The 23,947-nt window shown below is 41.1% G+C and overlaps 1 protein-coding gene across 5 annotated transcripts in view; it reads right to left on the minus strand.

Moving 5' to 3' along the window:
• The window catches only part of NADK2 (NAD kinase 2, mitochondrial), a 54,756-nt gene that overhangs the window by 12,256 nt on the left and 18,553 nt on the right, over positions 1 to 23,947 (minus strand). For 3 of the 5 annotated variants that reach the window (XM_073621227.1, XM_073621218.1, XM_073621244.1), the window contains exons 2-7: positions 23,334 to 23,422; positions 18,283 to 18,371; positions 13,643 to 13,724; positions 8,833 to 8,916; positions 4,912 to 5,048; positions 2,718 to 2,799 (exon numbers count right to left, since the gene is read on the minus strand). In XM_073621227.1, coding sequence (XP_073477328.1) covers positions 2,718 to 2,799; positions 4,912 to 5,048; positions 8,833 to 8,916; positions 13,643 to 13,724; positions 18,283 to 18,371; positions 23,334 to 23,422 — 563 coding nt within the window. The remainder of the gene's footprint in view (positions 1 to 2,717; positions 2,800 to 4,911; positions 5,049 to 8,832; positions 8,917 to 13,642; positions 13,725 to 18,282; positions 18,372 to 23,333; positions 23,423 to 23,947) is intronic. The other 2 variants (XM_073621252.1, XM_073621236.1) reach the window with 1 other exon arrangement.

The following is a 23,947-nucleotide window of genomic DNA, read 5'->3' on the forward strand; positions in this document are numbered from 1 at the left end:
TGGGGTTAATCAGAGGCACTGAATGATGGCAGGTGTGTACTGACTCCTATTCAGCATGAGTTTGAATTTGATTGCTTAATTCTGAACACAGCTACATCCCCAGTTATAAGAGGGTGTACACACTTATGCAACCACATTTTATTTTTTCTTAACCCCCCCCCCCCCCCCAAAAAAAAAAAAAAAAAAGATTTCAGTTTGTTTTTCAATTGAGTTCTACAGTTTATAGGTCACATTAAAAAGGTGGAAAAAAAAAAAGTTCTAAAATGATTCATCTTGGTCTCTTTTTTTTTTTTACACTTCAGTAACCTGACATTTTAACAGGGGTGTGTACGTATATATATATATATATATACACACACACATATTATATATATATATATATATATATATATATATATATATATATATATATATATATATATATATATATATATATATATATATATATATATATATACACATATATACATATACATATACACACACACACACACACACACACACTTTAATTAGATCCACTTGCCTACTGGGCACTTTTACCCTCTTACTGCCCAGGCAAGCTTTCAGCGCTGTCGCACTGAAAAAAAAAAAAAAAAAAAAAAAAAAAAACACACCAAAACCTCTTTTGGTGGTTTTTACTCACCACTGCATTTTTTTTATTCTTTGCTAAACGAAGACCGAAAATTTTGGGGAAAAAAAAAAAAAAACTTTTTCATCGTTTGTAATAACATTTTGCAAACAGGTAATTTTTCTCTTTCACTGATGTGCGCTGATGGGCACTGACAGGCTGCACTGATAGGAGACACAGATGAGGTGGCACAGATTGGCAGCGCTGCTGGGACTGCCCCGATTATCAGTGTACATGTCCCATGAGTTATTGGCTCTTTTCACCCTTCATCACGCCGTTAGCATGAGGACAGGAGTGGCAATAACTGGCATCTGTTTACCACGTGATCAGCTGTGTCCAATCACAGCCGCAATCTGTGATCATCAGTGTGCGGAGGACACCAATCACAGAGCGCGCCGCCCGCTGGCGTCCTAGAACTGAATCTCAAGAAACGTACAATCTAAGGTTCTTATAAGTCCACCTAGGTTTTTCCACCCCTTCCTATTGGCCTCTAGAGCAGTTGATATACAAACTTAACTCCAGCTTTCATTGGCATGTGGCAATGCCAGAATGTCCATACATTACAGTAAACTAAAAACTGAAAGAATATTTTATTGCAATCAAAAGAACGCAAATGAACAAAAGGGTATTTCATATCATGGAGTTGAAGTCCTAATTCTGTCTGTATTGAGCCATGCTCCCTCTGTACACAGGAATGCTGGGATATCAAGAACATGTGGCCATGTTGTAATGAAGAGTGGCAATTGACAAGCAAGCTCTTACAAGACCTATTTTATGTAGATATGTAGTGATGTGAAAAGCAGCCTACCACCTGAAGCTACAAAGGCAGAAAACTGTATGATTCAGCAATCAAGAGTAGTTCAGTTCCATGCTGACCTCTAAGAAGATGGAATACTATAAACAGAAAAGTTTTATAGAAATAACTTTTAGATGGCGTGGAAAGAACTTTGTGTCTCTATAATATATTTTATCTATATAACCATTAGATTAGAGAAGCTGAAAAGACAATTCCTAGCACAAGCTAAGCGTGACGTTAGTAAGCAGACCACATACACAAAAGTTTTAAACAGGAATCATAAGGCACATTTTTCTTTATTTTTAACAAAACACAATTTCATTCTGATTTAGTGTCTAACTTACAAGGAAAACATTCAGATATTGTATACATCAGGGGTCTCCAAACGTTCTAAAGAAAGAGACAGTTTATGATCCTTAAGACCCCTTTCACAATGAAGGCGCTTTTCAGGCGTTTTAGCGCTAAAAATAAAATAATCGCCTGTAAAGTGCCTCTCATGCCTCCCCAGTGTGAAAGTCTGAGTGCTTTCACACTGGGACAGTGTGGTTGCAGGATGGGGAAATAAAAAGTCCTGCAAGCAGCATCTTTGGGGCAGGGTGGGAGCAGCATATACAGCGCTCCTAAACCACCCCTGCCATTGAAATCAATGGGCAGTGCTGCCAAATTGCCTGCAAAACGCTTTGGCAGCGGCGTTTCCGGGAGGTTTTAACCCTTTCCTCAGCCGCTAGTGGGGTTAAAAGCGCCACTATAACAGCAGTAAAGCGTCGCTTTACCGTTACCCCCCCCGTGTGAAAGTAGCCCAAGACTTTAGAGGGCTGGACTGTGCCCATTGGGAGTAAACAATGCCCAATATTTAATATTAGGGGGAGAAATAGTTGGTGTCAATGGCAGGAATTACGCCTCAAGGGCCGAGTAAAGGCAAGTAAAGAGCCGCAACTGTCCCCAGGGACAAAGTTTGGAGACCACTGGTATAGAGCAAAACAAACTGAGCTCCCCTCTTACCCTCTCAAGCAGGGACCAGAAGAATTTTGATCAGTGTATGGCAGTTTGTTTGACAGAAATTGATCGTTAGATCAACTTGTCGAATGTGATAGTTGGAAAATTGTTCCCGATCAGTGTTCACACCACAAAAGGGTTAGGACAAACTATAGCACTGCCGAGGGTGCTTACAATGGCTTAAATCTTATAAAAAAAAAAAAAAAAACCACACACACAATTTTCTGCTATATAGAAAATGTTATAGAATATATGCATGTTTATAAACTGGGCATTTGAAGTAACATTAAAAATTACCTGGAGGACAGAGACTCTCCAATAAATACCTCGTTCAGCGCTCTTACAGGCAACAAGTGAGGTCCAGAAGCGGCTACGGATGCTGCGTGACACGAATAAGAATTTGTACTAGAACAAGATTAAAATGATCTTCTCATGTGCAATATCAACTCCATCATTAATGTACATAATATAACATCTTGTCACAAATCTCCAAGCGTGTTGAAGGTTAAATTAAACCCAAAAGCAAATTATTAAGCAGCTTACCAATACTTCGATGTGATGGCTGCATTCGTTTTATTTTTTAGGCTATTTTCACCTGGTGATCCTGCCAGTAAATATTTTTTAAACAGAACAAAAGCTGTCCTGCAGATGTAGCAGAAGGTTGAGACAAACCATTGACTACTGACAGGGGTGCCTGCTTACAATGATCAGCTTTTACTGGGTTTAATACCACTTTAAGGGCCAGTTCACACAGGAATCACAGGACAGCAGTGTGGTTTTCAGCCCATTAATTTGAATGAGCTGAAATCCCACCAAAAGTAGGACATGCACTGCGGTTTCATGTGATCTGGTGCAGGCAAAAGCACTGCGTTTACAATCTGCATTTGGGGAGCTGTTAAGAAAATATTGACACCTGCTGCAGATCGCACAACCAAAATGCAGGTTTCCTGCACCACATCCTGGTGTGAATGAACCCTAAAGATGACCCCTGCATCGTTATAAGCATTACCAACTTAGGCTTCATTCCCACGAGACGGATCCACTGCCATAGAGTCCGCCAGCTTAGCGGGAGATCTCTCCATTGATCTCCGCTGAGCCGGCGGATGACAGGTCCCTCTCTGCTCACTGAGCGGGGAGGGGCTTGTTGAGCGCCGCTGGTTGCCATGGAGAGATCAGAAGGAAAACGGACAGCATATCCTTTTTTTTTATCAGATCTCACCCGATCTGAGAGGGATGGATGCGAACGTAGGGCCAACCGTCTGATTTTAGCGGACATGTCACCGCTAACATCTGTCGCTCCATAGGCTAACATAGAGCGCCTGTTCAGGTCCGCTGACAAAACTAACAGGTGAACCTGAACGGTCCGACAGTCTGAAAGGGGCCTTATACATTTAGCCATTACTTGAAACAAGCAAAAAAAAAAAAAAAAAAAAAAAAAAAAACTTTAAACTTTTCACACTGGGCATACTTCAAGATCTACAAAAGTATAAAAGCGCTACAAAAAGCAAAAAAAAAAAAAAACCCTGAAGAAGGGTGCAAGCTTCACAGTCCGAAACTGTTGGAACTGGAATGATACGTAACTCACTTGTATGTGATTATTGAATAAAATATTTTAAGTGCAGCAATCCCTTGACTGGTGTGTAATGTCGCAAGAAAACAAAAAAACTCCAAAATACATTGTGTATGAATTCTTACTTTATACTAGAAAAGGATTTGTAATGCTGTTCAGCTAGTCCTGTGATTCACACATCTGGCATGCTGTATAGCCAGGCAGGCAATACCATTCACCGTCATGTCTTCCTCTTTCGCGTGTCTGAATTGGACATGGAAGCAGCAGTGCCAAATTCACCATCCAATGAGCAGAAAAGGTAAGATAGCTGTAATTAGAAAATAGTGGTATACTTTCTTGGCTATGCTGTCTGGCAAGTCTGCTGGATCACAAGACTGGCTATACAGAATGACAAGCCTTAAACAGTTCACGTATCTAATTGCTTCTTTAGGTTTTTGTTTTTTTTTTTTAACTATTTTGTTTTAAGTTGAACGTATATTCAATGGCAACAAAGAAAATATACACATTTTATGTGCGCCAACATGTAAAAGTAGCAGTGATATCATTGCGCTACACATACTCTGTGCAAAGGGCACAGCTGTGGGAGGGACCCACTAGCACCTCCCACTTCAGGCTGCCTGCACAAAACTATAGGAGGGAGCGGAGATTAGACCAATCACCCTGCATAAGGCGGGAGCAGCAGTGACCGGTCTTTATTACAGGAAGTTCCTGCACAGGGGAAAGTTTCGCATGGAATTACTGCACAGACCTAGAATACACAAAGCACACCAAGATCCAAGGAAAAAAAAAAAAAAAAATAATACACATGACTCCTGCATTTAGACAATATTTGCTTTTCCTGGAGTTCACAGCTTTAAGCGAATATACATCATACATTATAAAATGAAGCATTTACTATAAAGAGTTAGATCTTCACCTTACTTTGCTCTTGATGACCTCCAGTATTGTGGGCCTTGCTATGCTGCTCCAGGCTTAGCTGCTGTTCATGTAAATCTACAGGTGTGAAGTTTATCCCAGTGCCTTCAAGGTACAGTCTAATTCGCTGTCTCCACTGCCACCTAGTGGGGAAACCATAATCTTTGTGGTGACCTTGACCAGAGTAAATTGAATTCAACAGGCAGGCCTTTCACTAACAACGCCACTATGAAATGCCGCCAAGGTAAAAGGACTTTTATACACATCATGGCCGTGGCATGGCAAAGCATGGTGTATTTTGCACCAGATGGCCCTTCAGCTAGTAAGCAAATATAAAAGCAATATTAAATATGCTAAACGTTCACCAGGAAGAACTATTAGGCAAAATGAAATACACAGGAGATCTTGCAGATTCTTACAGCAGACGTCAACACAAAGTGTAAAGTGGAGATCTTATCCACCCAAATGCATATTTAACCCTCCCGTGGCCAGGGGTCATTAAGGAATTCATCAGGCCAAACTAACTGATTTTCATACTGAAACAGCTAAAGTGGAACTAAAATCCAGATCTCAAAAACCGGAAGGGGACTTTTTATTGCAGAAGTGAAATGCAAGGTCTCTTCTGCAATAAAAGAAATGTATGGCCTGCTCAGTCTTCTTCGGAATGTACACGGGGCTCTGCAAGCACAGCTTCAATGTACATTCCAGCACAGCACATTCTCAAAGGAAATGATTTACCTTACATCCTGTAATGATTTCTCTCTGCACAGAAACTGTACACTGCTATTGAAGAGGTTTGTTTGTAAACAAAGATGACCAGCCTGCATGTGATTACTGTAATAGGCTGTCCTGATTGTTGGCCCAATACCTACAAATATCAGTGACTTATGAATTCATAAAAATCTATGGAGAAGTCAGGTCAGCCACTGACACCAAGTTCTCCCAGTTAAAGTGATACTAAAGGCTGGGTTTTTTTTTTCTTTTTTTACATACTTGCCCAGATCCTGGTCTTCTGGGGTCCCTCGGCGGCTCCTTCCCCCATATCACATAACTCCCTGGGAGAAGCGCTCTCCTTAGGGGTTACTTTGCAGACGCACTCCAGAGTCCAGCATTCGAAGTCCATAGAGGCTGAATGTATGACTCGAACCCCCCCCCCACCCCGGCGCTCAGGTCATTGGATTTGATTGACAGCAGCGGGAGCCAATGGCTGCGCTGCTATCAATCTATCCAATCAATAGCCGAGAACCTCGGGCAGAGAGGCAGCACATCCCCGTGGGTCAAGTTCGAGAGGTCAGGTAAGTAAAACGGGGAGGGGGTACGCATTAAGGTGAAAAAACACGAACCTTTACAACCCCTTTAATCTTGGGCGGATAGCTGGCTTTATTTACACTGGACAGACTTCTGTAATGTCAGGCTTTACATTGAGTACAAAGACTGGCTTCAGACCTTCACCAATGCACAGCGCAAAAAAAAAAAAAAAATACATTGGACAACATTTAAAACCAGGGCAGTGAGACCGCCTCATGGGCAGATTTATTAGAGCAGCCAAAGGAGGAATTTATAAATCTGGCTGTAAGCTTGTAATAAATCTGTCCCAGTGCTCTTGTTCAGCACTGCTTTGCCTTGTGACAGGATAAAATCTCCCCCAGTGATTTGCTCTAACCCCAGTGCCCAATTTAGAGAACTTTAGCAGTTGTTGTGCAGGTCGGCAGTGCCTGACCATCTCTTTGTGATACGGCACTGTGTTACTTTGACATTAGTGCGGTCATGCAACCCTGTACCCCAATGAAATGCATGTCTTTTTTTTCATAGAGCTTTCTTTTGGTGCTTAATCACCTCTGCAGTTTTATTTTTTGCACTAAAATTTATGTGTGTATATATAGCCATCTATTGATATCCATCTATTTATATCCATTTTTTAAATTTATGTATCTATATCTATATATAGATAGCGATACCCCGGTTCCCAACCGTAATTCGTGAAATGACCGACGCAAATTTTCCCATAGGGTTCAATCATACAGGGTAATCCGTTCTGAACTCTTTTTTGTATACAAAGCTATGAAATGTATGTACAAAAAAAGGATTTTAAACATATATTACATACGGTCTTTCACATTAGGCTGACCTCTTTCATATTATACATCTAAAAAGGAAAAAAAAAAAAAAAATATATACACACATGCACGCACCCAAAACACTAAAGCCCCTCTTTAATCTTTGTTTGAAACAATCCCAAACCCCAATTTAAAATGACTAATCTAGGGGCCAGAAAACACCACTGTGCATCCAGGAAAAGATCATCTGAGGGCATGATAAAGTTGTAGAATTCATATGAACTGTTTTTCCATGATTCACAATTAAGTGAGCCAACCCTCATGGTAGTCAGAAACCCCTATCTGAGTGGAGAGGTTCTCCTAAGACTACTCTTGCAATACTCTTCTCAATATGAACTTGTCAGAGCAGGGAAGATGGCCGCGGCTCCTGTACCGAAGCAAATTTTTGTGAACTCTTCTGTTCGCGTGACAAATTTTTCGTGAACAGAGGCATTCGTGAACCAAGGTATCAGATAGATAGATAGATAGATAGATAGATAGATAGATAGATAGATAGATAGATAGATAGATAGATAGATAGATAGATAGATAGATAGATAGATAGATAGGGCATTAACATCAGGGGCCATGAAAAGGGTTAGAGTGGATGTAAACCCCATTAATGAAATTTGAGCTGGGCAGATATATCTGCTGTGTTTTCTTATCTCTCTTTAAAGCCCTATGTCCTGTAGCTGTCTCCTGCTCCGTTCTTCGGTTATAAGCATGATAACTTCTGGCAAGTTCTCCGTCAACTGTGATAAAACCAGCCTGAATTTTGTGTCAGGGTGGGTGCTATAAATAGATTAGCAGAGAGCTGATCTATTCACAGAACAGCGCTGAAAGTCTCTGCCTATGTGGAGTGGGGGGGGGGGTGTAACTTTCCTCCAATCAGCTTTCTTGGCTGTATGCGCAGACTTCATTGCAGTGCTGAACAGAAAATCTAACATGATCTGAACTTTCTAAAGAATATATAAATCTGAAGACAGCAGATATACATGTAAAACTTATGTAGGGAGATTTGTTTTATCCCTGTGTATCATCTGAGGCTGTTCACTTAACTGGTATATGTGAGGGTTTACATCCACTTTAACTGTGTGCCGGTGTTTTTGTGTACAGTATGTATGGTGCTTTTACCACAAGTGATGGATTTTATTCCCCGCTTTGCGGAGAAAGAAAATCCATTACTTCCCTGCTGACAGGACAGAGCGCTGCCTTGTTTCCATAGCCAGAGCCCTGTCCTGAGTGTCTTCCTGATGATCAACAGGTGCTGGCCATCATCCATTGGCTGGCACCGGCTGATCAGCATCTGCCGTGTATAATCACAGCACAGCTGGGCCCCCCGGGAATGTGCGCGCCCCCTACCCGTTAGGGCCGGATCATGTAACTAGTATGTGATCTGGCACAGGAGAGCCGCATTACCACCGTAGATGTAAGCTATACAGTCGGCAAGCGGTTAAAGTCACACAGAGCCCATATATTGTGTTTTTCTGCAAATATGATTTCCAAAAAGACATTTGTACGAATGTACATAATTGGTGAGGTTGAATAAAGACACCCGTCCATCCAGTTCAACCTGTGTGTATTAATGTCAATTAACTACAATTTCTCTGGATAGATCTAGACGTAAATAAATTCAGAGGAGTTGGCTTTATAAATAAAAAAAATAAATAAATAGTCTACCAGCAGGAAGACAAGGCCTTACAATGTGGGTTGATACAATCTGGATTTCAGGGATCTGGTTTCATTATGACAACTATCAGAGAGAAATGTTTTCCTTTCAAGTACCCGAAGGTCATGGAAACCTCAGTTACAGCCACACCAGGAATCCTACCTGAACTCACCGCGATAAAGCTTGTGCAGGGCGTCTGGGAAGGAATGGGTGTAATGCATTGGCAGACAGAGGTGCCCTTCAGACCTTGGAGAAAAATCATACACAGACAATGAAGTGGAAAGCGTACACATTAATATGAAATATAACATATATAATGAAAAGCAACATACATAAAACAAGACAATTCAAAGCACAAATCAGGAGCCAATAGAATTGTAGTCCAGCATGCTGTGTTAATGCGTCTTATGCAGGTCATTCATTGAAATGGCTGGAAAAGCAAAAAAAAAATTGCCTGTAACATTTTTTGCAACATGGCACACTGCAACACAAACTAGGGCGTCACAATACAGGTGTGCTGTGATTTGCACCAACATGGTTGCTGCATATAGCAATGGATGTGGACACTACTACATCACTGAAACTCCACTGGCTTAGCAGCAATTTAACGGCTTCAATACCGGGCACTTTTACCACCTTCCTGCACAGGCCAATTTTCAGTTTTCAGCAGTCGCAAGTTTCTTCGTTTCTGTCAGAAAATCTTGTAAATAATTTTTCTCTTTCACTGATATGCGCTGATGAGCCGGCACTAATTAGGTGGCACTTATACGCGGCACTGACTGGCATCACTGATGGCCACTGATGGGGCTGCACTGATGAGTGCCCCGATTACCTGTAGGAGTCTCCCCTGCAATGAGATGCCACTGATGGGCTCTCCTCACCTCACACTCCATCAGTGCACTTCCATGTTTACATGTGATTGGACACAACCGATCACACAGGTAAAGATCCACGTCATTGGCTCTTTACAGAGATCGAGGTCCCCGCGGGCACACAAGAGCAGTGACACAGGGGCAACATCATAGGACATCGTCCCAGAAAAAGAGGATCTGTCTGCTGCATTTTACTATAGGGCGGGCAGGAGGAGGTTAAAGTGACTGATTGCTCACCTTTTTTTATTTATTTTTTTTTTACAGCGTTCTACCTGTAAAAGAGAAGCACTAATACTTACCGCCCCCAATGCCCATACCAATAAACTCTGCCGTCTTAAAAGGAAGTTTGCCAAAACTATTTAGCATCTGGCACACTTCCAGGAGAGCAAGATGCCTGTATCACCTGCTATGCTCTGTGGTTCCTCCCGCTGACCAGACACAAAATACGTTAAAAGTTAATTCCTGGCAAACCAATAAATACACCACCATTTAAAAGGGATTGTAAACCTCCCACCTTGTAAAACACATTCAATTAAATATAGAAATTATAGCCAAAACGTTTGTGAAACACATATACATACATACATACACACACATTGTACATACAGTTGTGCTAATATGTTTACATACCCTGCCAGAATTTATGATTTCTTGGCCATTTTTAAGAGAATATGAATGATAAAACAAAAACTTTTTAAATCGTAATCACAACAGAAACACCCCAAATAACCCTGCTCAAAAGTTTACATACCCTTTGATTTTGGCCTGATAATATGCACAAAAGTTGACACAAAGGGGTTTGAATGGCTATTAAAAAGGTAACCATCCTCACCTGTGATCTGTGTGCTTGTAATTAGTGTGTGTGTGTGTGTGTGTGTGTGTGTGTGTGTGTGTGTGTGTGTGTGTGTGTGTGTGTGTGTGTGTGTGTGTGTGTGTGTGTGTGTGTGTGTGTATCTAAAAGGTCAATGAGTTTCTGGAATCCTGACAGACCCTTGCATCTTTCATCCAGTGCTGCACTGACGTTTCTGGATTCTGAGTCATGGGGAAAGCAAAAGAATTGTCAAAGGATCTGCGGGAAAAGGTAGTTGAACTGTATAAAAACAGGAAAGGGATATAAAAAGATATCCAAGGAATTGAGAATGCCAATCAGCAGTGTTCAAACTCTAATCATGAAGTGGAAAATGAGGGGTTCTGTTGAAATAAATCCACGGTCAGGTAGACCAACTAAAATTTCAGCCACAACTGCCAGGCAAAAATTGTTCGGGATGCAAAGAAAAACCCACAAATAACTTCAGGTGAAATACAGGACTCTCTGAAAACATGTGGTGTGCCCGTTTCAAGATGCACAATAAGGAGGCACTTGAAGAAAGATGGGCTGCATGGTCAAGTCGCCAGAAGAAAGCCATTACTACGCAAATGCCACAAAGTATCCCGCTTACAATACGCCAAACAGCACAGAGACAATCCTCAAACCTTCTGGCACAAAGTCATTTGGAGTGATGAGACCAAAATTGAGCTTTTTGGCCACAGCCATAAACACTACATTTGGAGAGGCGTCAACAAGGCCTATGATGAAAGGTACACCATTCCTACTGTGAAACATGGAGGTGGATCGCTGATGTTTTGGGGATGTGTGAGCTACAAAGGCACAGGAAATTTGGTCAAAATAGATGGCAAGACGAATGCAGCATGTTATAAAAAAACACCGGAGGAACATTTGCATTCATCAGCCAGGAAGCTGTGCATGGGACGTACTTAGACATTCCAACATGACAATGATCTAAAACACAAGGCCAAGTTGACCTTTCATTGGCTACAGCAGATTAAAGTGAAAGTTCTGGAGTGGCCATCTCAGTCTCCTGACCTCAATATCATTGAGCCACTCTGGGAGATCTCAAGCGTGCAGTTCATGCAAGACAGCCCAAGAATTTACAGGAACTGGAGGCTTTTGCCAAGAGGAATGAGCAGCTTTACCATCTGAAAAAGCCTCATCCACAAATATCACAAAAGATTTCAAGCTGCCATTGATATTAAAGGGGGCAATACATGGTATTAAGAACTGGGTTATATAAACTTTTGATCAGGGTCATTTGGGTAGTTTCTGTTGTCATTAGGATTTAAAAAAAAAAAAAAAAAGAAGGAGTAAACACCGTTGACTGATAATAAATGGCTTCAGCCAAACACTTAACCACGAGTGAAAGAAATGTTTTTGTGTTATCATTCATATGCTCTGAAAAACTGCCAAGAAATCAAATTCTGCCAGGGTATGTAAACTTATGAGTGTGATAATAAATATATATATATATATATATATATATATATATATATATATATATATATATATATATATATATATATATATATATATATATATATATATTCCAAAAACAAGGGATTGCTGCACAAACCGTATTTATTTTGAAATCTTCAAAAGGACATCACCACGACATCCATAAAATCAGGCATACATGTATGCCTGATTTTATGGATGTCGTGGTGATGTCCTTTTGAAGATTTCAAAATAAATACGGTTTGTGCAGCAATCCCTTGTTTTTGGATTTTTTCTATGTCAAAGCCTGTGGGAGGGCTTGATTGCTAAGCACGGCCATCTGAGACTGTAGTGCACCTCACCCTACTGATTATTTTTTTATATATATAAAAAATTTCTTGGCATATTATACATACATACAAAAGAGGCTGGGGGGGTACAGTGTAAAATTGGAAGGAAGCAGGCTGAGTTCCCAGCACAGCTAGAGGACTGACCACGCTGTGCTCTCAAGCAATACAAAGAGATTGGGATATTTTCTTATACAATTACATGGTACTGCAGACACATATCAAGAATATGAAACACTGAGTTTACATATTCTTTAAATGTGCTCATATGAACCGATAAAGAATTTGTCAGTCAGTCCGGGTATTTTTGCAATTCCCCCTCCTCTGCAAGAAGGCACAGCAAGAACGGACGACAACATCTTCTTGTTAAAAAGGTAAGCAATACAGTGATGTCACCTCCTCGTCCATGGTTTGCTGCTGGACAAGGGAGAAGTAACAGATTATCTAGAAGCCAAGGGTTTAACTTAAAGTGGTTCTAAAAGACATACTTACTTGCTCTGTGCAATTATATTGCACAGAGCCAGTCCCTTATCCTTTCCTTTGCAGTGCCCTGCCAGCACGCTCCCCTCCTCCTTACGAGTGCCCCTAAAGCACACTTGAGCCAGGTTGTGGGTGTCCAGACGTACACAACACAGCTTGGCCACGCCCCCTGTTCCCTCACAGGATTTGACTGACAGCAGATGGAGCCAATGGCTCCTACTGCTTTCAGTGTAGCCTGTGAGATCAGGAAGATGGGAGAGAAGAGCTGCAGCCAAGCACAGAGCTGGATCAATTGAGGACTCAGGCAAGTGTTTTTGGCCCCACCAGCCTTTGTCGTGGAAGAGGGAGGTGAAGCCTCCATTAATGTACATGTAATATCCACCCCCGTTGTGTTTAGATGGGTAGTGAGCATGGAGGAGGGAGGGAGTGGGCTGTCATTTACCACTGTGTATACTTCCACATGTGTGACTCTATAGTCACATGGGCTGCTCTAATGTGATAGAGAGGAAATGCTCAGCTTAGCAACTCACTGAAAACTGAGCATGTGCAGAGCTGCCACCGCAGCTGCAAAATATCTAGTTGAATTGAGGACATGGACAGAAGGTGATAGCGAGCAGAAGGATCAACTAGGTTTTTTGCAGAATACAGAGAATAAATCTCAGTGACTATGAACAGCTTGTAATACAGGATTTGTTAGTTTTAGGATGTGGGTTTAGTGACACCAAGTGTAAGAATTATATGAAAAAGGTAATGATTTGCAGCTGGATTAAGGTTATGGGTTAGGATTAGGGGAATACATTGAGGTTAAAATGTTTTTTTTTGCCACAGGTAATGGTAAACATATCAAAATCAGTTTGTGGTGAAAAGGTTTCAAAATGTACAAAGCTGAAATTCCTGAGCCAAAACCTAAAACAAAATCATTTTCTATAGCCAAAAAGAATACACTGCCATCCGAAATACGTTTCTAAAAGGTCAGACTGAGGGTGAATTCGGACAATGGTTACCTCTCTGGATCAGTATTTACTCCGATGACGGGTTTGGACCTGTCCAGCACCTTGCTAGCAGCGAGAAGCATCGTCCCATCACCTAGAAGAAAGTTTTATACAATAAATACCCAATTCATACTCTAACGGGACAAATCTTTAGCTTAAGGTCACGCTGACATCAAAATACTATTCCGGTTATTTTAAAGCCTTATTTCCACTTCGAATCGATATCATCAGCAAAATTATTAAAATGGTTGTAAAGGTAGTTTTTTTTTATCTTAATGCATTCTATGCATTAAGAAAAAAAAAAAAAAAAAAAAAATGTGTAGCAGCACCCCCTAAATACTTACCTGAGCCCCCTCTCTATCCAGACAGTGCCTCAGCCAACCGATGCGGTGTCTCAGCCAATCTCCCTCCTGACTGGCTGAGACACAGCAGCGTCACTATTGGCTCCCGCTGCTTTTAAAGTCAGTGAGCCAATGAGGAGAGAGAGGGGGCAGGGCTGAACTGTAGCTCTGTGTTTGAATGGACACACAGAGCGACAGGACGGGTGTCCCGTTAGCAAGTTGCTTGCTGTGGGGGCACTCGACAGGAGGGAGGGGCCAGGAGCACCGGCAAGGGACCCAAGAAGAGGAGGATCTGGGCTGCTCTGTGCAAAACTACTGCACAGGGCAAGTATAACATGTTTTTTTTTTTTTTTTTCTTTAAAAATAATAAACACCTTTAGTATCACGTTAAACTAACTTCATCAATACAATCATAATTGGATGGAAAGCAACTTTTCTTTAGGGTCTGGCCCATCCCAGCTCCACCAATCTTGCTGAGTTTTCCTTTCACTTAGGTGATACTCGGCATGCTGCCAGACCCACATTACAAATCTCTATACCCAAGCGGCGTAAATCTACCACATGCAAGTAATGGTGGATTAAGTTGCTATTTGAATAGCTGGCTTAGCAGGTCTCTAGGGAGCACTGAAGAGAGTTTAAAAGGAAAAATAATTTGCTCACACTTTACACAGGTTCACTGTAAAGGAGGCACCTTAAAGCGGTGTTCTGGCCGCAATTTTTTTTTTTTTTTTTTTAAAAAGTCAGCAGCTACAAACACTGTAGCTGCTGACTTTTAATAAGGACATTTACCTGTCCAGCGAGCCCGCGATGTCAGTCCCCCCGAAGCCGATCCGTCCATCAGATTGGCTGCCAGCGCCGCCATCTTAACGAACGGAAGTTTCCTACTGCGCATGCGCGAGTCGCGCAAATAGGAAGAGGCAGATTAGGAAGACTGCCTAGCAACAGGGGTTTCTGGTAAGTAAAATTTTTTTTTTTTTCAAATTTTTTAAAAAATTTTTATTTTATTTTTTTTAAGAATATTAAATGCAATTTTTTTTTTTTAGGGTGGCCCTCAGCTTTAAAAACATGGCAGACTCAAACTGCAATTATAGCCAAGAGACTTGTTTTTCCACAGATGGATCCTGCAATTATTGCGGCAACAGTTCTGGCCCTGTCTGGTCTGATGCAGACAACTGATATCATATTTTGAGTGTTGCAAAGACCATCCATGGGAAAAAAAAAAAAAAAAAAAAAAAAAAAGTGTGGGTTTTCACTACCCATTTTATAGTGTTCAGGTCCTTTATTTAAAAAGTGTTCTGAGGCTGTGAGTGACGGAGTGCAGGGTATGCAGGAGATTGCGGCTCTATGTAATTCAGCGGCGCTCGCTCCTCCTTCCTCAGAGACAGCAGGGATCGGTGTATAACACGCACCCACTATTTTCCCCTGATCTAAGGGGAAAAAAAAGTGCGTGTTATACGCCAATACTGTATAATATATATATATATATATATATATATATATATATATATATATATATATATATATATATATATATATATATATATATATACACACACACACACACACACACATATAATTTTAGAAAAAAACTAGGCATCAAGTATATAACTTTGGGCTCATTCATACCCAATTCGTGCCAATACAGCGCACCACAACACTGCGTATTCTCATCTGTGCACGATGGACCATTTTGCATTGTTTTTTTCAGTTATTTCTACTGTATATACACTGGAATGGAACAATTGCAGTGCATTTAATGACGCATTCTACCATATTCAAAAAGGTGTGAACAAGCCCCCCCCCCCCCCCCCAAAAAAAAAATACACTAACGTACTAACATTTTTTACACTTAACTAAAATGTACACACTTTCTTTACAAGAAAAATACCCATGCCAGCTCATTCCTTTGGATCAGGGGTCTTCAAACTGCCCTTGGGGCTTTATTCGTCCCACTGACACCAACAAGGGGGCATTATTTCTTCCACTAATGGAATACAATTACTCCTACCAAGGCCATATTCATAATCACCAATGCTGGGCCCAGGACATTTTTTACCCCCGCTGGCCACAATCTGGCTCTCCTAAAGTCTGAAGGTCAATAAACTGGCCCTTTGAAAAATTTGGAGACCCCTGCTTTGGATGATACAGTGCCTTGAAAAAGTATTCATACCTCTTGAAGTTTTCCACATTTTGTCATGTTGCAACCAAAAATGTAAATGTATTTTATTGGGATTTTATGTGATAGACCAACACAAAGAAGAATATAAAATTATGAAGTGGAAGGAAAATGATAAATGTTTTTTAAATTTTTTTACAAAAGAAAATATCTGAAAAGTGTGGTGTGCATTTGTATTCAGCCCCCCTGAGTCAATACTTTGTAGAACCACCTTTCACTGCAATTACAGCTGTAAGTCTTTTTGGGGATGTCTCTACGAGCTTTGCACATCTAGAGAGTGACATTTTTGCCCATTTTTCTTTGCAAAATAGCTCAAGCTCTGTCAGACTGGCTGGAGAGCGTCTGAACAGCAATTTTCAAATCTTGCCACAGATTCTCAAATCGGATTTAGGTCTGGACTTTGACTGGGCCATTCTAACACATAAATATGCTTTGATCTAAACCATTCCATTGTAGCTCTGGCTGTATGTTTAGGGTCGTTGTCCTGCTGGAAGGTGAACCTCCACTCCAGTCTCAAGTCTTTTACAGACTAACAGGTTTTCTTCTAAGATTGCCCTGTATTTGGCTCCATCCATCTTCCCATAGATTCTGACCAGCTTCCCTGTCCCTGCTGAAGAAAAGCATCCCCACAACATGATTCTGCCACCACCATGTTTCACGGCGGGGATGGTGTGTTTAGGGTGATGTGCAGTGCTAGTTTTCCGTCACACATAGTGTTTTGCTTTTAGGCCAAAAAGTTCAATTTTGGTCTCATCTTATCAAAGCACCTTCTTCCACATGTTTGCTGTGTATCACATGGCTTCTCGCAAACTGCAAATGGGACTTTTTATTGCTTTCTTTCAACAATGGCTTTCTTCTTGCCACTCCTCCATAAAGGCCAAATTTGTGTAGTGCGCGACTAATAGTTGTCCTGTGGACAGATTCTCCCACCTGAGCTGTGGATCTCTGCATCTCCTCCAGAGTTACCATGGGTTTTTTGGATGCTTCTCTGATTCATGCTCTCCTTCCCCAGCCTGTCAGTTTAGGTCAGTGATGGCGAACCTTGGCACCCCAGATGTTTTGGAACTACATTTCCCATGATGCTTAACTACACTGCAGAGTGCATGAGCATCATGGGAAATGTAGTTCCAAAACATCTGGGGTGCCAAGGTTCGCCATCACTTGGTAGGTTTGCAGTTGTACCATACTCTTTCCGTTTTCGGATTATGGATTGAACAGTGCTCTGTGAGATGTTCAAAGCTTGGGATTTTATTTATTTATTTTTTTTTTTATAACCTAGCCCGGCTTTAAACTTCCCCACAACTTTAACCCTGACCTGTCTGGTGTGTTCCTTGACATTCATGATGCGGTTTGTTCACTAAAGGTTCTCCAGCAAACCTCTGAGGGCTTCACAGAACAGCTGTATTTATACTGAGAATAAATGACACACAGGTGGACTCTATTTACTAATTAGGTGACTTCTGAAGGCTATTGTTTCCATTAGATTTTAGTTAGGGGTATCAGAGTAAAGGGGGCTGGACACAAATGCACGCCACACTTTCTAGATATTTGTTAAAAATGTTGAAAACCATTTATCATTTTCCTTCCACTTCACAATTATGTGCTACTTTGTGTTGGTCCATCAAACCCCAATAAAATAAATTAACGTTTTTGGTTTTAACATGACAAAATGTGGAAAATTTCAAGGGGTATGAATACCTTTTCAAGGCACTCTATGTATTCTTGGTGGCTCCCAGCCATCTAGGGCAGTGGTCATCAACACTGCCCTCAGGGCCCACTAACAGGCCAGGTTTTATGTATTACCGTGGGGAGATGCAGACTAGAATACTGCAATCACTGAGCAGCAAATGATAGGGTTGATGACCACTGATCTAGGGGATTATGGACCATCCATAGAAATGAATGGGACCTCTGCATGAGTGCGCTAGACACAGGACCCGGCCAGGATGTTGCTAGTATATTTAACAGGAAACGAATCTCAAGCCCCATGACAACTATGAAGATTTTGGCAATGCTGAAATTTTCAGCAGCACCTGTCCATTACAAGGAAACCCAAGTAATTTCCCATGTGTTACACATTCAGCAAGACTGGAAGTGTTATCAAGAAATTGCCCAAAGTATTTAGTAGGAATTACCTCCAGCTGAAATGATGGCGTCAGCCCATCGAACCGTAGCTTCATCATAGTCTCTTCTTTTCACTACTTGCACTTCAATTCCTTCTTTCCTGAAGGAGAAAGGTGGCACACACAAAAATCAGCAAATACTACATATTATGTAAAGTACAAGTGGCCACAGACCTCACATGGCAATCAGGGGCACATGCATGGTCCTACCGGAAGGCCATGGCAAAGTTTCAAAAACTCTGATAAGCGCCATGATGGATATCAGTAGATATTTAAGTGTTGTGCCCAGACAGAACCCCCCCCCCCCCCCCCCACTTTATTTACATAGCTAAAGTGTACATCACTGGCTCCGGTTCTACGTATTTGCAGGTACACTTGGTGTGCCCCCATTACTAGCATGGCACCAGTACAAGAAAGTGATGTAAACCTGCTGCCAGCAGAGTATTATTGAAAATCCCCCTCCAGAGTGTATTTAAGGACAGACGCAGACTGGGAGGGTTTCTCAAAATTTAGGACACAGACTGACTCTCTGCTGTGTATAAAAGCGCAGAGTCAGAGGCCTCTCTCCTGTTTGTACACTGTAAAGTTATGTACAACATATTTTCATGCAATGAAACTTGCTTCCTGTTAAAGTTAGCAACATAAAGAATTACACACTGAACGGATATATAGCCTGTTATACAGATACCAATCACTAACGTAAAGGCTGTTATGTTGTCTCTTGCTACAAAAAAAAAAACAAAAAAACAAAAACACCCACACATTTAACAACCACTTGTATTTGATTTATAGGAAATTCTGGTCATTCTATTCAATCATCCAACATCGGGCACCCGAGATATCCTAACTCTACTGATCACTAGTTTGGTAAGGGGAGGGGATTAAAAGGACAAGTTCACCTTTTAACAAAAAATAATAAATTATTATTATTATTATTATTATTATACAGGATTTATATAGCGCCGACAGTTTACGCAGCGCTTTACAACATTAGGGCAGACAGTACAAGTACAATACAATTCAATACAGGAGGAATCAGAGAGCCCTGCTCGTTAGAGCTTACAATCTAGGAGGGAGGGTCAAGTTATACAAAAGGGTAATAGCTGTGGGGGATGAGCTAATGCAGAAAATAGTGCAGTTGTTAGATGGAGGCAGGATAGGCTTCTCTGAAGAGGAAAGTTTTCAGGGATCGCCTAAAAGTGGATAAAGTTGGAGACAGTCTGACAGATTGGGGTAGGGAATTCCAGAGGATGGGCGAGGCTCGGGAGAAGTCCTGGAGGCGGATATGGGAGGAGGTGATGAGGGAGCTAGAGAGCAGGAGGTCTTGGGAGGAACGGAGATGGCGATTAGGTTGGTATTTTGAGACTAGGTTAGTGATGTAGCTGGGGGCAGAGTTGTGGATGGCTTTGTAACTTATTGTTAGTATTTTGAATTTAATTCGTTGGGTGAGTGGTAGCCAATGGAGGGATTGGCAGAGAGGGGTAGCAGACACTGAGCGGTTTGTAAGGTGGATGAATGCGCTCGGACCACAATGTATGCACCTAGAAACCCGGGGGGGTTGGGAGTCAGGAGGTATTATGTGGCGGCACAGATAGCTCAGTTGAGCCAAATCCATAGTAAATATTACAGGCCAGACTAGGTATCCTTTGTAGCCCTAGCTTGTTCTCCAATTGCAATAGATTCAATGCTTTGGATAGCCCAAAGCAAAGCTATCTTGTGCCCTACGCTCTCCCATTCTATAAACTTATGGGACACAACCTGTAGGAGATGGCCCCTGCACTCCCTCTGTTTCACAATCCCCTCTTCCTACCAGGCATGCAGTCTGTTAGATTTGACTGGTGGATGAACAAGGGCTTTAACCGCATAGGGGACTTCTTAGATCACAAAGGGACACGTCCTTCATCGTACTTGTTTGCAGCAAATTTTTCATTTTTTGAACGCATTGCAGAAGCTCAGCCTTGACAGTACACACTATGTTCAAAAACAAATGTGTGTAAGAAACCCTATTGCGGGGATGTGCATCTAACCTATACAAGCTCTTCATCACTCCCTATCACTCCCTCTGATAAACTTTCTTACCAGGTGGCATGGGAGAGGACTGGTATTCCTGAAGTACCCATATTCACAAAAGTGTACTGAACACCGCTGATCGAAGCAGGACACAAAGTTCAGGCCAGGTGGTAACTGGTGTCTTTTTATATGTATATGGCACTCCTGGTATTGGTAGAGGGGTCCCTGGACACAGATACCTGGTCGAACAGATGTTTGGACCTGGCCCTAGGAGTTTACTGGTTATAATGATGGAAGTATTGTTGTTATATAGAGTTTTCATTGATGTTCAGCGTTCATGATGCCCTAGGTTTTCAGGGCTTTTTTGTTTCCTACTTGGAAAGGCATGGTTTCCCTTCCAATCGGGGTCCTCCACATCATGGAACTGATGCGAGTCGGCCCACAATAACCACCTGGACTCTTAATCGAAATAACGAGCAGTCCAACCTTGTTGCCTTATGTGTACCAATACTGCTGTGTAGGTTACATTTACAACTTACTGCCGCTATATTTTGTATTTCTTTTAGGTCTTGGAAAAAAAAAGAAAAAAAACACAAAACAAAAAAAAAAAAAAAAAAAATACCCAAAATGTATGTTTTTTTTTTTTTTCCCCCACAAATAGCGCTTTCTTTTGGTTGTATTTGATCACCTCTGCGGTTTTTATTTTTTGCGCTATAAACAAAAAAAAAAAAAAAAAAAAAAAAAAAAAAACACAATTTTTTTAAACTTTTGGCTATAAAATATATCCAAATAAAAAATGTAAGGAAAAAAAAAAAATTAATTTATTCATTTAGGCCAATTTTTTTTTTTTTTTTTTTTTTAATAGTAATGACAGTGATCAGTGGGACTAACATTGCGGTAGACAAATCAGACACCCAACACTTTTTGGGGACCAGTGACATGTATACAGTGATCAGTGTTAAAAAAATATGCCTGTCACTGTACTATGACACTGGCAGGGAAGGGGTTAACATCAGGGGTGATCAAAGGGTTAAATGTGTTCCTAGGGAGTGCTTGCTGTGTGTTGAGGGGAAGGGGGAGGGGGGGCAGGTTGCTTGTACTGTGACAGATCTGTGTTCCTGCTTACCAGAAACACAGGATATATATTTTAAAAAAGTCTACACACCCCTGTTAAAAGATACATAATTTCAGAACTTTTTCCACCTTTTAAACGTGATCTATAAACATGAACAACAAACTGAAATCTTTTTTAGGTGGAGGGAAGTAAAAAATAAATAAATATATATATATATATCTGCATAAGTGTGCACATCCTAAACTAATACTTTGTTGAAGCACCTTTCGATTTTATTACAGCACTCAGTGTTTTTTGGTATGAGTCCATCTGCATGGCACCTCTTGACTTAGCAATTTTTGCCCACTCTTCTTTGCAAAAACACTCCAAATCTGTCAGATTGTGGGGGGCATCTCCTGTGCACAACCCTCTTCAGATCACCCCACAGATTTTCAATTGGATTCAGATCTTGGCTCTGGCTTGGCCATTCCAAAACTTTAATCTTCTTCTGGTGAAGCCATTCCTTTGTTGATTTGGATGTATGCTTTGGGTCGTTGTCATGCTGAAAGATGAAGTTCCTCTTCATGTTCAGCTTTTTTTAGCAGAAGCCTGAAGGTTTTGTGCCAATATTCACTGGTATCTGGAACTGTTCATAATTCCCTCTACCTTGAATAAGCTGAAGAAAAACAGCCCCAAAGCATGATGCTGCCACTACCATGCTTTACTGTGGGTGTGGTGTTCTTTTAGTGATATGCAGTGTTTTTGCGCTAAACACATTTTTGGTATTATGGCCAAAAAGTTCAACCTTCGTTTTATCAGACCATAACATTTTCCCACATGCTTTTGGGAGACTTCAGATGTGATTTTGCAAAATTTAGCTGGGCTTGGATGTTTTTCTTCATAAGAAAAGGCTTTTGTCTTGCCACTCTACACCATAGTCCAGACATATGAAGAATACGGGAGATGGATGTCACATGTACCACACAGCCAGTACTTGCCAGACATTCCTGCAGCTCCTTTAATGTTGCTGTAGGCCTCTTGGCAAGCCTCCCTGACCAGTTTTCTTCTCGTCTTTTCATCAATTTTGGAGTGACATCCAGTTCTTAATGTCACTGTTGTGCCATATTTTTTCCACCGTGTTCCATTGTATATCTAATGCCTTGGAAATTCTTTTGTACCCTTCACCTGACTGATACCTTTTAACAATGAGATCCCTCTCAAGCTTTGGAAGCTCTCCGCGGACCATGGCTTTCGTTGTAGGATGCGACTAAGAAAATGTCAGGTAAGACCTACTAGAACAGCTGAACTTTATTTGGTGTCAATCAGAGGCACTTTAAAATTATGGCCGGTGTGTACTGACTCCTATTTAGAATGAGTTTGAATTTGTTTGCTTAATTCTGAACCCAGCTACAGCCCTAGTTATAAGAGAGACTGTGCACACTTATGCAGCCACATTATTTTAGGTTTTTCATTTTTACTTTACCCCCTAAAAAGATTTCAGCTTGTTTTTCAACTGAATTGTACACTTTATAGGTCACATTACAAAGGTGGAAAAAGTTCTGAAATTATGTAGCTTTGTCTCTTTTTTTACATCACAGAAACCTGACATTTTAACAGAGGTGCGTAGACCTTTTATATCCATTGTACCTCCACTCACAGAACAGCAATTTGCCATGTTTACATAGGCAGATCGCTGTTCTGCCTCTCTCCCGAGCGATTGGTGGGTCCCATAGACATTGCATCTGCCGAACCCGTTGGACACAGTGGGAGAGGATCGCCGATGGTATGCATGCACGCCCCAGAAACAAAAGTGTATATTCTGCCCAGAGCGCCCGCCCTGCCACAGTAAAAGTAACTGGGGCGGTTGGCATCTGGTTAAAGCTCCTAAATAAGGAGATCGATATCAATAAAAACCTGACAGAGGCTCTTTTTATTGCACACAGAAACATGTTTGTGATGGTGTTTTACTTCACAAAAACCAGGAAAAAGGACAACTTACCGTAAACTTTCCACAATATGTTCAACATTTTCTGAATGGATGTTATGTCGCTGTAACAGACCATTGTAACTAGATCCTTTCAAAGCAAGCTGTAAAAACAAAAGACAACAACATGTCAGGGTTTTAATAGTGGGAATAAAAATGTTCTACCTTCTTAAAAAGCACAGCTTTCACCACCATGACAGATTATTGAAATCCCACCCTTCAAGTCTTACAGGATCCCTCCTCACTTCACTGGTGACCAAATATGAAGAACATTTTCTGACTTATTATGAAGCAGACATTGATGCAGGGCCTGCTTTACAAACTAATGTCATGAAAAAAATAAAAAATAAAATAAAAAAATTGCAGGTAAACTTAGGCCTGTATTGCAATCCTGGGGTTCTAGATCCTGAACAGCTGGAGGGGTTTTAAGTTGCCCATCTTTCGAAGTACAGTATTAAAAAGGTACATGAAGATAGATCAGGTAATGAATCCATCCTCAAATCCAACACTATTCTGCCAACCTGGTCAGACAGTCTTAGGGAAATTAGATTACTTATGTAGGATTTTCAGCTGCTAATTACAATCCAGCTCACCCCAAGCAAATGTTGTCACCCCCTGTCCCTCGACTA

The sequence above is a fragment of the Aquarana catesbeiana genome, linkage group LG01 (genome assembly GCF_042186555.1).
Source record: "Aquarana catesbeiana isolate 2022-GZ linkage group LG01, ASM4218655v1, whole genome shotgun sequence".
NCBI lineage: Eukaryota > Metazoa > Chordata > Amphibia > Anura > Ranidae > Aquarana > Aquarana catesbeiana.